This window comes from Neolamprologus brichardi, chromosome 23, assembly GCF_056152115.1.
Source record: "Neolamprologus brichardi isolate AB-2024 chromosome 23, ASM5615211v1, whole genome shotgun sequence".
In the NCBI taxonomy this organism is placed as follows: domain Eukaryota; kingdom Metazoa; phylum Chordata; class Actinopteri; order Cichliformes; family Cichlidae; genus Neolamprologus; species Neolamprologus brichardi.
Window position 1 is genome coordinate 8,668,016 of NC_142125.1, and position 17,644 is coordinate 8,685,659.

Sequence of the window (17,644 nt, forward strand, 5' to 3'; positions counted from 1 at the left end):
AATTTATATAGATATATTGATTATATTGTCCATATTAGCAAGTTTCTTATCAAAGAGATGACTTTGTTTTCTATGCATTTAAATAATATGAAATTTAGCGTTAACTAAAGGATTCTAATGTAACAGTTGAACTGTAAGTTACCTGTCATATCTTAGATTTTTTTGTAAATCTCCTGTTTACACAAATGCTCATTAGAAAAGAAAACGTAAGAACCAGCACATCTTGCAGTAATCACGATTACAGATTAGCGTGGGTGTTGTAATGCTAACTCAGCTACCCTCCATATGACCCTTGCCTTGAAGGCAACAGCTATGCTCTTGCTAAAGCTTATTAGCTTTATAGTTGCCAGTTAGATATAGAATTTAGTTGAGTTTAGTTTAGTATTTACTCTTTGTGTAATGTTTAAATTTGATTATTATACTTTTTCAAAGCACTCTATATGTCCTATCATTAGCCATTTTATGTTCACCACACATTAAAATTTCTTAGTTTCATTTAAAACAAAGAAAATGACTACTTCTTGAAAAGTGTGAAGTAATTGTTTGGTGTTTGGAAGTAATTTATTCTGGAAATATAAGCCTCTGCTAAAGAGTTAAACAGCATTTAATGAAGTCTTGGATTTTTGGCTAAGCTAAACTAACAGGTTAATTGTGGTGGCTTCATATATGGCATGCAAAATGGTATTGATATTTAAATTTCACTTCCAGCAAGAAAATATGTTTTCCAAACATGTCCAATGATTCCTATGACGAACATCCTTAATAAGCCAGTGGTCACTTCTTGGTATGGTCATTAAAAATAATAAAACCAACAAGGTTCAAAAAACTGCATTCCACCGACTAAGCACTTTTTTTATGTGTTTGCGTGCCGTGTCACAGGCTCTCGGAGACGCCGACTTCCCTGCTGTGCTGAGGCAGCTGCTGCCTTTGATGAAGCCCCGTGGAGTCGAGGACACCTCGGCCTCAGGGTCGAGGCTCAGGGAGGACGAGTTGGGTCCCGATGAGCTGATCCTCCTGCTGGTCTATCTCTACTCCCTGGCTGATGAGACCCAGCCTGCAGATCATGATACAGAGGAGGAGGAGGAGCTGGAGAAGCTGGAGAGGGACCTGATAGGAGCGCTCACCCTAGTCATCATCAGTCGAGAAACAGAACTCAGCCCATTGCTTCAGAAACTGACTGGTGAGAGAAAGTTATTGCCATCGCGGTTGTTCAGTTTTGCAGACGCGCTGTAGGAAAATGAGAGCAAATGGTTTGTTTATTGCCGCCCCAGTTCTTGGAATAGGGGTAATTTTATCATTGTCTTGACACTTCATCCTTTTCTCGTGTCACACACTATAGTGCACACACACCTACACGCATTTTCTAGTCAGTTGGCCAAGTGGCTGTGGGAACTTTGTATATTTGGATAGGTGTGAGAGAGAAATTACTTCTACCTTTAACCCCTACAGCTTCCCGTTCCACATTATTAAGATTTACCTGTAATGTGTGCATCTATGGGAGTCCGTGAGAGTATATTGATTTCTGAGTTTCTCTGTACTTTACCAGACATTTCACTGGTTTAGCTGAGCATGTAACCATGTGGCAGAGAAGATCAAGGCCAGCTAATAAGATGAATTAACAGTCTTCCTCCACACCACAGCCGACTGTACCTCCCAGAGTAATGGCGTCTTTAACCTTGAGCCTCTCCTCCCCTACCACATAGTTCATAATTAGCGCTGCTTTTAGTTTTGGCTGTACCTTAGCACACGCCCTGAAATATTACACTGGGATTGGGGTTTTCATCTTATATGGCACACGGGGTCATATGGTGTACATATAGGGTTGGTAAATCTATGTAAAGCAGTAATAAAGATTAGTGACACGTCTTTTGTATTTTTACTCTTTCTCTCTCTCTTTCCCTTTTTATGCTCGGTCTCTCTCTCTTCCTGTTCTACTTGGCCAATGCAGTTTAGAGGCGAGGGGCCTCTTGGCAGGCACAGGCTGTGAGATGTGGCTCATGTTAAAAACCTGACTCTCTGTTATAAACACTTCATTGCAAATTAGCCTGTCATGGTGTGCCAGGTGTGCTTTAGACAGAAAAAAAACAATGTGTGTACGCGCTCACATTGCGCACGTCTCGCCCATTCAGTGTAATTTGGCAGTGTGTGCACGCTTTTAAATTTGAGTGTGAGTGTGTGTGTGTGTGTGTGCATGCACGAATGTCTGTGAGAAAGGCTTTATGGCAGTCGATGAAGTGCTTGGCTGGGGTAACATGAGTCGGGAGGTCGTCTCTTTCAGCATCCAGAGCAAAACATTGATTGTGACATTCTCCCCAATTAAAGGACTCAAATGAAAACCAGACATTCAAAGAAACCTGGTCGCCATGAGAACAATGTTTTTACAAATTCTTTTATTTTGTTCCCCTTGGCTACAGTACACAGCCAGAGCTTAGCTAACACGATGCAGATACACAGAAACACACAGTGCATGCACAAACATAGTGCAGAAACACAAGAATAATATACACAAGCCAGCATGCCAGTAAAAGGGAGTAAGAAATAAGGACAAATAAGTTTGTGATAGTAAGCAGCAACACACCCTAACCCTTCTAACTACCTCCTTCTGGGAACTTAATTAAAGAGCATCTTCAGGAAATGGTGTTCCTCGAGTGGAATTGTTTTCTGTTCGATGTTTGCTGCCAGCCCCCGTGGACTTTTCATGAAACTCTTGTTAACTTTTAAATATATTCAGACAGCATGTGTGTGGCAAGGCTTAGTAAAGCCCCGTTTGAGTAATGTTTCTGTTAGGATAAGGTGGATGTTTGGTGTGTGGGTTTTTTTTTTTTATTAATGCTAATGGGGGTGGTAAAAACTTTCCCCCCATGACTTGAGTGAATTTCAACTCACAAATTTGCATCAGGGACAAATATCAAGCCTTGTAGACAGTGTTAACATTTGAAGAAATTGAGGGCTCGAGAGTCCACGGTGGAGTAAACAAGCTTCCAGACTTTATTCTTGTCTTTTTTGGGGGGGCGGGGCAGCGAGAGACTGTTCTACAGTAGCATATATATGTGTACCTTGAGAAAACTCGGCGTCTTTCAAACAAAAGGGAATTCTAAGCTTGCAGTTAAATCTTCTCATATTAGTCAGCATACATTATCATTTGCCACACTCATTTATTTAGTCCTTGGATAAATACTGAATGATTTTATAGATAAACTGTCAATGATAGATTTGGCATGTTTATATGTTACATCTGATTCTGCAAGGTGAGGTTTCATTCTTGACATGAAAAAGCATAAATATACTTTTTTTTCCCCATTTCTGGATATGAAATACGTTTTTCGTTTTTTTTTTTTTCACTGTTTTTTTTTTTTTTAAACTAGAACACGCTAGCTGTGAAAAAGCTGTTTCATCGGTTTTATTTAGCTTCATATGTTTGAGAATGATGCACTCCAAAAAAGGTGGTTTATCTAATTGTTGTCATCTAAGCAGATAAAGCTAGCCGGCCATAGGCAAGTAACCAGAACCATAATGCTAAAAACGACAGTATTTGTTCTTTATGCATACCAAAATTCTTCGTGAACTGACAGTGCTAGTGCTAGGCAGTACTGCCACGTTAGCTCCCACCCCCCCCCAATCATTGATTAGAAAGGGAGTAAAAGTTAGATGAGCATTTCAACTTGTGAGATCAGCTGTTTTCCATTGGCTAAAACGTTTAATAATGTTATGTAAATGCTTAAGCTAAATTATACCATAGTAGTAATGTTTGAATGCTATTCAGGAACCACCCTAACATTTCAGTCCTGTCAACAAAATATAATCTTTTTTTTTTTTTAATCTTTTTAATTTTAGTGACACAGTAAGGTGAGGTCATGGGTTAAACTCAACTTTAAGGCCAGAAATCAAACGAACTAGCAGTGGGAGTCAAGACTACAGTTTACTGACATACTGTAGCAGTTTGTCAACACATTCAAGGGGTTCTTGCATAACTGGAGTCAGGAATGTCCTTTAGCAGCCAGCTCTGAGTTATAATTGATGCACGATGAGCAAATTACTTTATTTGTGGACATCGTTTAGTGGGTGCCATATAAAATGAACAGAATATCTTCAGTAAGTCTTAAAAGTACTAACCATAAACTCATTGTGGGAAGTGCTTAATATGGTTATAGAGCAAAGAAGCCTTGTGTATAAACAGTTTTCTTGATTGAGGAATTGCAGGTTACCTTATTGGCTTCACTTGTCAGACCCAAAATTTATTTATGCTCACATTTTAATGTGTCATTTTAATAATGAGCACTGCAGCTGCAACAGTTGACCAAGAAGCCCATTAAGGTGTCACGGATTCACAAAGCTCTATGAACCAAAAATTAAAGAAATTAAAAACATTATTATTTTTTTAATTATTTTAATTGTGGTTACCCCATCAAAAATCGCAGAAAATGATTACCAACAATGTGTAATAATTTTTCACTTTTCCATTTAGTCTGTGACACTGAGACCCAAGTTCATATGTCCCAACCCTTTAAAAATAATTGGTTATGAAAATAATAATTTCATTTTGCCAGCGTTGTTTTTAGTAAAACTACTCAAATTAGAGTAAATACTATAATTTTCAGGAGCTATTTTAAGCAAAAGATTTGGCACACTACTAAATATTTATGGCAGCTGGACCATGAATATGGGGCTGGCTCAAAATAAACTGCAGTGTTAATGTTTGTGGTAGTGAGAGAACATGTTGGCCAGTGCAAGGGGATGATTTAAAGCCCTTGAAGACCTTTTAATAGATATAAATTAATATAATGGCTAGAATATCACCAGTAATTTGTTGTAGCAGCGCTTCTTTAAGTTGTAAATTTGGATTTGTGCAAAGAGCGATGCTTTGTTTTCATTGTTAGCATGTGTCTATATACAGTGGGGCAAAAAAGTATTTAGTCAGCCACCGATTGTGCAAGTTCCCCCACTTAAAATGATAACAGAGGTCAGTAATTTGCACCAGAGGTACACTTCAACTGTGAGAGACAGAATGTGAAAAAAAAATCCATGAATTCACATGGTAGGATTTGTAAAGAATTTATTCGTAAATCAGGGTGGAAAATAAGTATTTGGTCACCTCAAACAAGGAAAATCCCTGGCTCTCACAGACCTGTAACGTCTTCTGTAAGAAGCTTTTCTGTCTCCCACTCGTTACCTGTATGAATGGCACCTGTTTGACCTCATCATCTGTATAAAAGACACCTGTCCACAGCCTCAACCAGTCAGACTCCAAACTCCGCCATGGCCAAGACCAAAGAGCTTTCGAAGGACACCAGGAAAAGAATTGTAGACCTGCACCAGACTGGGAAGAGTGAATCTACAATAGGCAAGCAGCTTGGTGTGAAAAAATCAACTGTGGGAGCAATCATCAGAAAATGGAAGACATACAAGACCACTGATAATCTCCCTCGATCTGGGGCTCCACGCAAGATCTCATCCCGTGGGGTCAAAATGATCATGAGAACGGTGAGCAAAGATCCCAGAACCACACGGGGGGACCTGGTGAATGACCTGCAGAGAGCTGGGACCAAAGTAACAAAGGTCACCATCAGTAACACACTACAACGGCAGGGAATCAAATCCCGCAGTGCCAGACGTGTTCCGCTGCTGAAGCCAGTGCATGTCCAGGCCCGTCTGAAGTTTGCCAGAGAGCACATGGATGATACAGCAGAGGATTGGGAGAATGTCATGTGGTCAGATGAAACCAAAGTAGAACTTTTTGGTATAAACTCAACTCGTCGTGTTTGGAGGAAGAAGAATACTGAGTTGCATCCCAAGAACACCATACCTACTGTGAAGCATGGGGGTGGAAACATCATGCTATGGGGCTGTTTTTCTGCCAAGGGGACAGGACGACTGATCCGTGTTAAGGACAGAATGAATGGGGCCAAGTATCGTGAGATTTTGAGCCAAAACCTCCTTCCATCAGTGAGAACTTTGAAGATGAAACGAGGCTGGGTCTTCCAACATGACAATGATCCAAAACACACCGCCCGGGCAACAAAGGAGTGGCTCCGTAAGAAGCATTTGAAAGTCCTGGAGTGGCCTAGCCAGTCTCCAGACCTCAACCCCATAGAAAATCTGTGGCGGGAGTTGAAAGTCCGTGTTGCTCGGCGACAGCCCCAAAACATCACTGCTCTTGAGAAGATCTGCATGGAGGAATGGGCCAAAATACCAGCTACTGTGTGTGCAAACCTGGTAAAGACCTATAGTAAACGTTTGACCTCTGTTATTGCCAACAAAGATTATGTTACAAAGTATTGAGTTGTATTTTTGTTATTGACCAAATACTTATTTTCCACCCTGATTTACGAATAAATTCTTTACAAATCCTACCATGTGAATTCATGGATTTTTTTTTTTCACATTCTGTCTCTCACAGTTGAAGTGTACCTCTGGTGCAAATTACTGACCTCTGTCATCATTTTAAGTGGGGGAACTTGCACAATCGGTGGCTGACTAAATACTTTTTTGCCCCACTGTACTATAGACATATTGCAGTGTGTGTGCAGCATGTATTGTTGTATTAGGGTATGGATTTGATTAAAGAGCTGAACAGTATTCATCCAAGAAAATTGTTCCACTTATTCCAGACTGGGAAATGAGCTCTTAAACCAAATGCTCCGCAGCCAACACCACATCTGGAACGATCTGGATTGGTTGTAGGCAACGCAGCACACACAGAGCAAATGATGGGATTGGAGAAGCAGCCCAGTTTGTCCTGAAGTCTAGAATGTGATTGGCTGCTGGCAGACTGTAGTGTATGTGGATGTGGTGTGTGTGATGTGTGTAGGTTGTAAATAGCTCTGAGCATTTACTGTTAATCCCTCGTTCAGTTGTGGCACAAACTACATTTATGGTGGTAAGAGAGCAAAAAATTTGCATTACTTTGTGCTTTATGGATTTGTTTCCTGTCAGTCCTGGTAAATTTTGGTTTTCTTTGGTTCAGAATCAAACCTACTCCCTCTGTTTTTTCCCTCTTTTCTCTCAGCATCGGGGTGCAGAAGACAAAAAAAGAAATCGGGCCGATTCAAATGTTCTTAATTCCCTTTTGTATGACATCTAGCTGGCTACGGATGATGGATCGTAGTTTGTCTATACTTATGTCAGTGTGGGGGCGTACGGGGCGGGCAGTCCACAATTTGTGCTGATGCTTATGACTTACTCACTGCGATGACAGAAGAAGGAAAGAAAGTCACAGTATTCTAGGGAACTTCTTGGGAAAATCTTAACTGAAATGGTTACACGACATGTTCTTCTCTCTCACTCTGTTTCTCAGTCGCACATTTTGTTTGTTATTCATCCTGTCAGTGGGGTGTGCACAGGGTAAGGAAGAGGGGAGCAGTCGGAGACTCGGACCTCCCCAATGCTGCTGTTTGGGTTGGCACAGCAGCATGGGCCAGTCAAGGGACATGAAAGGGATCTCACATAACTCTGGCCACCAACACGCTCTGCCTACTTTTTAAACTTTACTTCTCTTTGTTTTTATATTTCCTTTTTCCATTTCTCCCCCTTTTCTCTCTTTTCTGCCTCCTTGCATCTCTCCTTTCTCTCTTCTCCTCCCTTAAGCACCTAGCTGGTTGCAGGGGGGAAGCGGAGCATAAGTTAGTCTAATGATTACGCCTGATTAAATATATTCCCCCTGTTGCGCTATGTTTATGAAATTAGTCCCAATTATTTTTAATTGGTGGTCTCTCTTTACTTCCGCTACTGTTATACAAACACATATGCATACATATATGAGGTGAAAACCGTACGCCCCAGGGTGAACAAAGCAGCCTGTGGCGTTGTTCTCTCTAGTTCACTTCATCAGATAAGCTCAAGATTTGGAGTTCAGGCTTTAATTAGCAAAAGCTCATCAGAGTCCTCACTGCCGGGCCAGGCAGGCAGGCCTGGTTAGCAGGCTGGGCCACACACAGAGCTTGATGAGCCCCAGAGTCTCGCACCCAAGAAATCTGTTCCCAAGTCAACACTGCGGTTGCTTCTCAGCACTGCCTCCAGATACTATACCTTTTCTTATTTCCTGCTAGCTATGTAATATACCTGCCATTTGACAGGGCTAAAGGGAAAATGTGTAGATGATGATGAATCACATACTTATAATACTCATAATCAAATCAGCCCAGCATATCTGTCTGTCTTCGCTTCAGTTTCTCACAACATTTTCTTGGCGTGTCCTCCATTGAATTGAAAGGATATGTTGTGTTTCAAGTCTAGGAAGCTGAAAGTGATTATACTTGTTAATGGGAAAAAGAAGAAATATTTTAAAAGTAGACCTTTTCATGGATTTTTATAGAATTTGTTTGTGGTATGTTTAAAGTTTCTACAATCATGCAACTTTCATTCAGGGTTAATCAGCTGCTTTCCTGTTCATATAAACTATTTATTTGATTTTCTTTTCTTGGATTTTTTGGTCTCTATGTTCAAAACTAGTAAACCTTCTTTTCAAAGCTATTAAGTATTTAATCCTGTTTTTGGTGTTTCACTTGCCGCTGCTATCTATGGATGGATGGATGGATGGATCCACATTCAGTTGCATATTGCTGCATATTATACTTTTTGTTATTATTGTACTTATTATACTCAAAGATCCACTATTTTAATCACATCAGAAGACTCAATAAAAAGTCCTTTGGGAGGAGGCATATTTGCATCACAGTTTTAAGACTTTCTTCTGAGACTGCATGAGCTATAAATGATACCTATGATCTGATCACTCGGCAGCAAATCATTTTAGTCAGCAGTAGTTGCTGTTTGTTGGGTGGATTTCACAGAACTGGCCCAGTGTGGAGTTTACACCTCTGTTTGCTTTATGGAGTGTGTTAGCGCTCGTCGGAGAATCCCTCTGCTTCTTATTTATGACAGGAAATGCACATCATAAAAGGCTTGTAAGCACTTATCTCTCTGCTGGGAGTTTGGCTTGATGAAAAAGGAGACTATCGAGATCCCACACAGACTTGCAAATACATACACACATGCTTGCTAAATAAAGCAAAGGAAGAAATACATACCAGAGGCGCATAGAGGCTGGCTCCTGAGGGACTCTAAATGAGACCGCGGCCCATGGCCTCTACGCACGCGTCAGTGCAGGCGTGGGTTGCGCTTTGACCCCTGGACAGCGAGCCGGCTGAGGAGGCTGATCGAAACCTGCGTGCCTCTCTGCACAAACACATCTTTGGGTCTGTACTTGTGTACGTAGGGCTTCTGCTTTACAGCCTGCAGAAGAATTTAAATAAGGCCTCGGAGGATGTTTTTGTTTGAGTCTGCGGAGGTCTCTGTGCGATTTTTCTGCAGTTTCATGGTCATAGCTCAAAAAGCATTCATGAATAAGTGTAGAAGCGTGGTTCACGATGCCTGCATGTGAGTCACCAGTTTTTCACCAGACCCACTCGGTTTTACAGCATATCTGCGTTTTATCTGTTGGTGCGGAAGAACTTGTTTACATTTAGAATTCCAGTCAGCAGTGAAAGATGACCTCTCCTAATGTACCCGCTTTCCTCCCTAAACTGTCCCCTTTCCTCCCTTCCACAACCATCCTAAGTAACTTTTTGAATCAGTGGAGTCTAACTTTCACCTCATTCATGTCACTGAATGTTCAAGTAACCGAATAGCTACATCGAGTACTGATAAAATAAAAGAAGGTGATCTTGATTATCGAGGTCTAGACTGAAAGACCGCAGCCTTGCACTGCTTTTGCCTCATTTGACCTCAAACAACAGGAACAGAATGACAGTGTTTGCAGCAGTGTCCTGTACAAGCCGTGGAATTATTCTCAGCAGTCCTGGATGTGAAACGGTTTCATTCCCTTTTGCTCAGTTCGGGGCTCTCCTGGGTGGAGGACTCAGCCTCGATACCAGATGGAAGCTCTCCTGGCGCTGAACTGGCCGGGTTATTTCCTGTCAGGCCTGGTGTTAATCAAGCGCTGAGCCAACAGGAACGCCCCCACCACCTCCTCCTTTTCTTTTTTACAGCCCCTCTCCTCTTACACCCCCTCATCATGCAGAGAGACTTGAAAATACACTTTTTTCTCTCTCCTCCCCCATTTTTCCACTTTAGTTTCTGTTCTTTTGTCTTCCATGCTATGCCCCAGCTTTGTTTAGTTTATGACATACTACAATCGGGGTGTATTTAGTTGGTCTTCAATCATGGTCCATGTTATCAAAGTGTCCCTACTGAGAACTGCAGGTCCAGCCAATAGATAGAAGGAGATAGTAAGGAATGAGTAAAAAGGAGTCTTTCTTTACTTGCCATCTGGTGTCTGGTCATTTTCTGTTGTGTCTGTTGGTGTCTTCAGGAGTGTGATGGACACAGTCACAGATAGGCTTATCTCCTGCTCCACCTACTCAGCTGACCTCTCGACTGAGCAGACACAGGCCTTAGAAATGAGAGGGGGCCTCAGTTTTAGGGAACATTTGAACTCCGTCTCTCCTTATATTCCTGCTATGTTTTCCTCAATTGCTTAATGGTCCACGTGCCTTGTCTTGTGACACATCGGCTAAGATGTGATTATTTTTCATGGAAATTATTTAACAGTACATGCGCTAAGAGCCTAGATACATGGTTCTCATGTGTGGCTCACATATCCTAGTTTTGATTCAAGATAAAAACATAATCCAGTAAGAGAAAATTCAGTTAAGCTAAATATGAAAAACAATTTAAATTTAAAATTTGCTAGACACGTAATAATCGATTAATTTTTCCTTATCATTGGGATAGAACTGACTGCCCTTAAGGATCACTCAAAGCAATTTAGTTTTTCATATAGCACATCTTCCACACACTTAAGCACTATAGGTACTTTACCTACAGCCTAATTAGAGGCATCAGTTAACTTAAATTGTATACTTTTAAACTAGGAGAAAGCTGTATTATCAGATAAGTGATTTAGTTCTCATGACCAGTTCAGACTTGTAGTTAAAAACACAAGAGCCAGCAAGTTGCTAGGAAACCAAGCAATTGGTGGCACTAACAAATTCAAGCACCATTTGAAAAGTGTTTATTTGGACACTTGCTTCATGTTCACACTTCATTTCAATACGTACTTAATGTTTTAAAACAAATCCGAAAATGTGAAGTGTTCCAGTTGTTTGCCTTTGGTAGATTAGTGTCGGGCAGAGTCTGGTAAAGTAAATGGCATTGGTGGAAGATATCTTATGTCTTTTAAATCCTATTGTCAGTAGAGCGTTATTCCATCATCACATCTTATGTCTGCCTCTCCATCATTGGATCTAATCTTCTCTTAGTTCAGTCTGCTTCTTGGTCCCCTCTTACTGATTCTTATTCTGTTTTGCTTGCAGACATTTAAACATACACTACTGGACTTGTGTTAACTTCTCTGTTGCCGACAGCCTTTTGGCATCTGCGCTGTGTCTGCGAGCCCAGCGCTATCACATCCGACTCTCTGTCCAGGTAAACGTCTCATTCTGACTGGCAGAGATGGAAGGAGGAATGAACTGGTTCTTTTAGCATTTTCTGTGTAGTCTCTTCACAAAGCGAGTACCGTTTTGGCAGAGAGCACTGCCACCGCCATTAATCATGGTCATCCACGTCATGTAGGCGTATAGACAGCGATAAGGACCTTCTGCAGCCAGTATTGCTGCAGTAAGGCCAGTATAAACTCAGCGCCCCCCCAGAATAAACACATTAGAACACACACATACACACACACACCTTCTTTATAATTGTCGCACTCTTGAGTTAAAGCCAAGACAGCCCACCTACTCCTATTTTACACTATTCCTGTAATACAGCTCTTTCTCATCCCTGACCCAGAACATACAAACTACTGCTTCCACTTTGAAAGAACTCACTATTTCTGACTGTGCTTTAATTTTCCTCTCCATACAGTAGCAAAAACAAATTCTAAGAAAATCTTCTGAAAGGGGTGTAATATTTCCAGGAAGGGATATAGAGTATGGTTTTAATTTTCTCCTTTTCCTGTTTTCTTCTCCACACCTCCTCCCTCTTTAGACTTTCTCCTTGCATTGCTGCTGGAAGCGTACACAACTTTTAGTAGCATCTCTCCAGGGTTTCACAGTTGTACGCAACCTCTCCTCTCCAATGAAACGCTCATTCACTTAGCTACACGTGTTGACAAAGTGATATTAATGCAGCATGTTGGTGTATTAAACAGACTCAGAATTACGACTGAAATAAAGCACAATCGCAAAAGAATTCTTTTCAGATAGTCTTAAAATGAAAATAATTCATAAATGGCCAGCTCATTTCTGCCTCAAAGCACAAATACTTCAGTTGTTATTGTAACATACAACTGCAATGAACTGCTAATTCACTGAATCTGCATTTGGATTCAGCTCTATGCCCTGGACAAGTTCTTAAAAATAACTTCTGTGAAAAGGAACCCCAGTCTGTTCACTTTGTTGCAAATGGTACGAATTATGAGAGCATGACTTATCAGAGGTCCTAACTGACAGAGAGGAAGATAAGAAACTTTTTTGGGTGATGCAACCAAAAACTAACTACCACTTCAGTTAATCAACAATCTTACTCATTAAAGAGTATGCAGAAGCTCCCTGTGTGTGACTATGAGTGGACCTGGGATGTCTGCATTACTCAGATCAAGTGTGTAATCTGTTGGGACAAGGTGGTTAATGCTAACATGGTTCCAAGCAAGCTCAATAGTCACTTGGAAACCGAACATTCCCCCTCAAAGAAACCACAAAAGAGGTCATGATCTCAACAAGAGGCAGTAAGACTGTTTTTTGGACTGTGTGAAAGTGTCTGATAAGGCAGCGGAGATCAGTGCTGCAGTGGAGCTTATTACAGAGACAAAGAAACCTCAGATGGCCGCAAACGAGCTGTTTAAAGTGCCTTTGGCTTACAATACAATCAAACAAACGGATTATGTGTCAGATCATATAGAAGTGGTTTTGTGCACATGTGCATATAAGTGTGCCTTGAAATTTTGGCTTTTCCTTAGGTGTGCCTTGGGCACAAAATGTTTGAGAGACTCTGTCATAGACACACTAATGTGCATTTAATAGCATTGCATTGGCAGGTTCTCTTTACCCGCGTAGGCACTTGGACGCATACACAAACTCTCAGGTGGGAGCAGCCAGCCTCTGCTAGGCCTCTGCATCGCTGCAGTAGTCAAGTGGTTCAACACACGCAACACCCACTTCACTCTCTCACTTGAACTTGACTATGATGCTGTTACTCTTAGTTAATCCGTGACAGCTCTATGTTGCAGCATGGAAGTACAGATTAGCTGGGGGGGGTTGGTTTTTCTCTTTTGAGTGTTTATGCAGGACTGGTTCATATAAAACTGGTGCACCGAGTTGTTTAGGTTTTGCTGACTCACTTTTATAAGAGGTATAATGCATGTCTTCAGCAGAAGTAAGACTATCAGCCCTCAGACGCGGGTGAAAATGCATGCACGATTAAAAGTAAAATGAACCTTAAAATAATGGAAAATGACAGGCATATAAAAAGACTACATATTTGTGCACTTCACTTCACTTTTGTGAAGATGAAGCATTGCAACATTTCCTTAAAACAAGGGTGGCGTCAACATATCAAGGTCAGTAATAATAAGTGCTATGTCTGCTAGCGGTCACTATAGCGCTCGTCCACCCTATAATCCACTTTGATGTGGACCTAAAACCCAGCAGGATGTGATGTTTATGTAGGATGCCTGCCTGTACGGGTAAGTATACATGTGATTCCCTTTGGTTTGTGGGTATCGCTGTAAGTGCTCATATGATGTCGAGCTCCAGGGACTGAAAAGGGAAGCGAAGCCACGATTAGGAGGATCTGACATTTGCAAGAGAAGCTTCCTGTGATACGAGGTTTCCTCTGTGTCTGTGGGACTCACCTTCTTATCTCGCCCCCCGTTCTCTATCTGGCGTTGACTACTCTCTTGAAATTCATTCCTTTCTTGCTCACTGTTGTGCAAACATGTTTCCTGTTAAAGCCTCATATTTTATTTATAAATGAAGTTCAATTTGCATCATTTATAAATTTTTTTTTCACTTGATCTTAGTTGTATTTAAATTTGTTTCAGCCAGCCAGTGATAATGAGTGCAAAGAAATATAGTATGTGTAACTCACAACATTGAGAAATGCTGTTTTTAAAAAAGCAGCACTAACAACAACCTCGAATACATAAATATGAATAAAAAAGAAGATGGGGAGGAAGTTGGACAGTATACAAGTTGCATGTTTTCCCATAAAAAGAAAAAAAACTGTAATTGATTAAAATTTGGCCCAGTGTTCTTTAGGGTCAAATGCACCTCTTCACCATTTCAAGCGCTCCTGCTAAGTTTGGATCGCCTTACAAAAGTCCCGTTCTGATCATGTGCAGAATCTCATTTGAGATTTCACCAAACTTGCTCACAAAGCAAACATTAACTTCTGTGTGAAGCTGACCCAACTTTCACGTCAAGGATTGTCACTTGTTCCAGACATGACTCAGAAACAGAACAGCACTTTTCAGTGGAGTGGCCAGCAGTGGAGGCACATAAGGTGAGGAGCCGGACAAGGAGCATACAGAGGATAGTCACCCCAAACGACCTGGGCTGTGATGAATGTGGTGTTTATGGCCACACCAGCAGATTTTCTGCTATTTACTGGATACCAGTTTTGGGTGTCTTCAGCATCACATAGTTGCTGCAGATTTGTAAGCTGCACATCAATGATTCAAGGCTCCTTTCCACCAAACCAAAAGACTGGACTGAGATCTGGTGACTGTGGGGGGCATATAAGTACAGTGAACTCATTGTTATGTTCAAGAAATTAGTTTGAGATCATTTAAGCTTTGTTAACCATCAAAAGAGGGATAGATAATGGGGTCGTCAACAATACTCTGTTATTCTGTGGCATAGAAACAATGATCAAGTTGTATTATGGAGCCCAAACTCTGCCAAAAAAAGATCCCCACCACCAGCAGCCTAAACCACTGAGACCTAATTCAGACCCAATTTTAACCAAATCTTCTGAATGTTCAGATCAGGCATCATTTTCCAGTCTTCTATTTTCCAACCTTGGTCGGTCTGTGTGAATTAAAGTGTCAGTTTCCTGTTTTTAGCTGACAAGAATACAACCCGATGTAATCTTCTGCTGCTGTAGCCCATCTGCTTCAAGGTTGACATGTTGTGCATGTCGTGTAATGGTCTTCTGCATACCTTGGTTGCAATGAGTGCCTTGCCTTCCTGTCAACTTAAAGCAGTCTGGCGATTCTCCTCTGACCTCTGGCATCAACAAGGCATTTTCCCCAGCGAGTGGTTGGAGTGGAAATGACTTAGTCTCACTTTTAGCCTTTTATAAATTCTTTGAATTATCGTAAAAAAGTGTTGGCATCACTTTACATCATCCCCACAGCTCTGCTGTCACAACAACAAAGTTTTTGTCCTGTTTCGTGCATTTAATAAACTCAGTTACACAACAAATCACTGTTCTCTAGGAGAAAGAGATTCCTGTAATCCGTTAGCCCAGAAAATGACTTTCTTTTATCCATAATGTTCATGTTGCACAAAGCTGATTAACGCTTTTCAATGCTTTAAAAGTCCCCATTACTTTGAAACTTTTTTTCCTCATTTGAACTACATGCAACATTTCCAGTGTGTTATCTGTATTTTTTACAAGGACATGTTCCTTGTTTTGGTTTTTTTTTTTAGCTACCTGGCACTGAAAAGTAGAACTGAAATTGAAGTTTAAATGCCTATCATTCCAAAATCAACATGCCAGCTACCCTTGGAAATCCTCACACCCATGTAAACAGTTTTAAGTGGCAGAAACTTCCTATGAGAGAAATCTGAAAACTATGTATTTTCACAAGTTTCCCATTTTTTTGTTTTTAGGTCCCATGTTGAACTTCTGATCCCTCTGTAGCCTCCACCTTCTTCATCACCACGGGCTTACACAGAGACTAAATCTATCCCTCCTATCATGTGCTACTGTTCCTACAGTAAGAGAAGTATCAGAAACTTCTTCATAGAATAGTTGTCTGTGGGGGGAACACAACTACTTCCTCTGTCATGCTACAGTGCTCTTGTAGAACTGAGACTTAAAGATGAAGAGTACCTCAGTCTCTTTGTTCTCTACAGCTCCAGTTTGTGAGCAAAGCCCAGTGCAGCATCTCTTCAGTCTCCCATGTTGAGAAAAATCCTGTGAGTCACCTAGATAATCATATGACTAAGTCACACTAAAGTAAAGCAAGCGGCTGACTGGAAAAAAAATCCCTTGAAATGTTAGTCTGAATGTGCACTGCAGTATTGTCTGTTTTGGCTTTGCAGTGGAAATTTTCAGAGAGAAGAAAAAAAAATCCAGATTAATCAATCAGTCTGTGTGCGCGCGTGTGATGTGTGCTACTCCTCCACATGTGGCTTCAATCTCTGCTCTCTATTCCGTCCCACCCCTCCTTTACCCTTCACAGAAACTTGTGACCACCGAAGACGACTTTGTGGTTCAAAACAAGTCATTTCATATTGAAATTTACATCGGATTTGTCCTTTTTTTTCTTTCATTATGACTCGGAATATGTCACAGCAAAAAATCCAGTTTTGCGCAGCGGTAGTCCATACAAACAGGTATAGTACGACCGTTGTGGTGTGTTGACTGATGAGCCGGTAAACAGACCCTGCGTCTCAGATATCAGTGAGTTTATTGCTCTGCCTTTAGATCGGTCAGTTCCGAGTTGTTTATTTCCAGGTATGAAGCCAGTGAAACTCGCAACTCTCTCTCACAATCGCATGTGTATCCCCTCAGTTTGACCATGCAGTAATGGCTTTGTAGAATCAATAAACAGTCATGCAAGAACTTGTTCGCACAAATACACAAGTCTGTCTCCAGCGCATATAGAAACTAATCTCTCTTTTCTGCTTTCCCACAGACAAAAACACATTTTCTCCCTTCTTTGACCCTACTGCTCACTTTTTCCGGCACTCGTTTTAACATACACACGTATAGAAGTATTCAGCATTCCCATACTTTGTCCCTAGGCACACTTGGCTTTTAAAGGTCACACAGATCTGCTGTCCGACCCTCCATCCCCTCATCTGCAGTATGTAATTCAGACCAGCAGCACCCAGTGACCACCATGGGGTAGAGGCTACACAACCACCTGACCAAACTGTCACCCACTCATCAAACAAGCACACAAACATACACACAAACATACACACAAACATACACCACAAGCCTTCGTTCCCCCCGCCTCCTTCCTGCTCCATCCCTGCAGCCATTATCAAAGGATCTGAACAACGTCAGCGTTATCTATCGGCTGTCTCCCATGGGAGCAGCCGAGCACATTGCACGCTTATCATGCAGCACTCACTCTCGGTCTCTTTCGTCCAGCACACTCTAACATGCTTGCATGCACACACGCACACACAAACACACGCTACAGAGTGAAGATCAAAGGTTAAACATCACTTTTCATCAGCTGCGCCACCCTCTCCTCTATCTGTCCTCCTCCTGTCTAATGGTTGTGTGTTTGTGTGTGAAGCTATGTGTACATGAGTACGAGCAGACGTTTGTCTGTGGTTGTGGGAGCATTTCTGTCCTCACCAGGCGACGTTTTGGAGAGGCTTTTTTTCCTTGCACACAGTAAATAAACAGTCCTGTCCTCCTCCATTGTTTTCCTCTATCTTTCTCCATCTCCTGGATGTTT

The 17,644-nt window shown here is 41.4% G+C and overlaps 1 protein-coding gene across 1 annotated transcript in view; it reads left to right on the forward strand.

Annotated features, from left to right (window-relative positions):
- The window catches only part of scfd2 (sec1 family domain containing 2), a 108,501-nt gene that overhangs the window by 49,093 nt on the left and 41,764 nt on the right, over positions 1-17,644 (forward strand). The window contains exon 5 of the mRNA XM_087836880.1: positions 880-1,180. Coding sequence (XP_087693006.1) covers positions 880-1,180 — 301 coding nt within the window. The remainder of the gene's footprint in view (positions 1-879; positions 1,181-17,644) is intronic.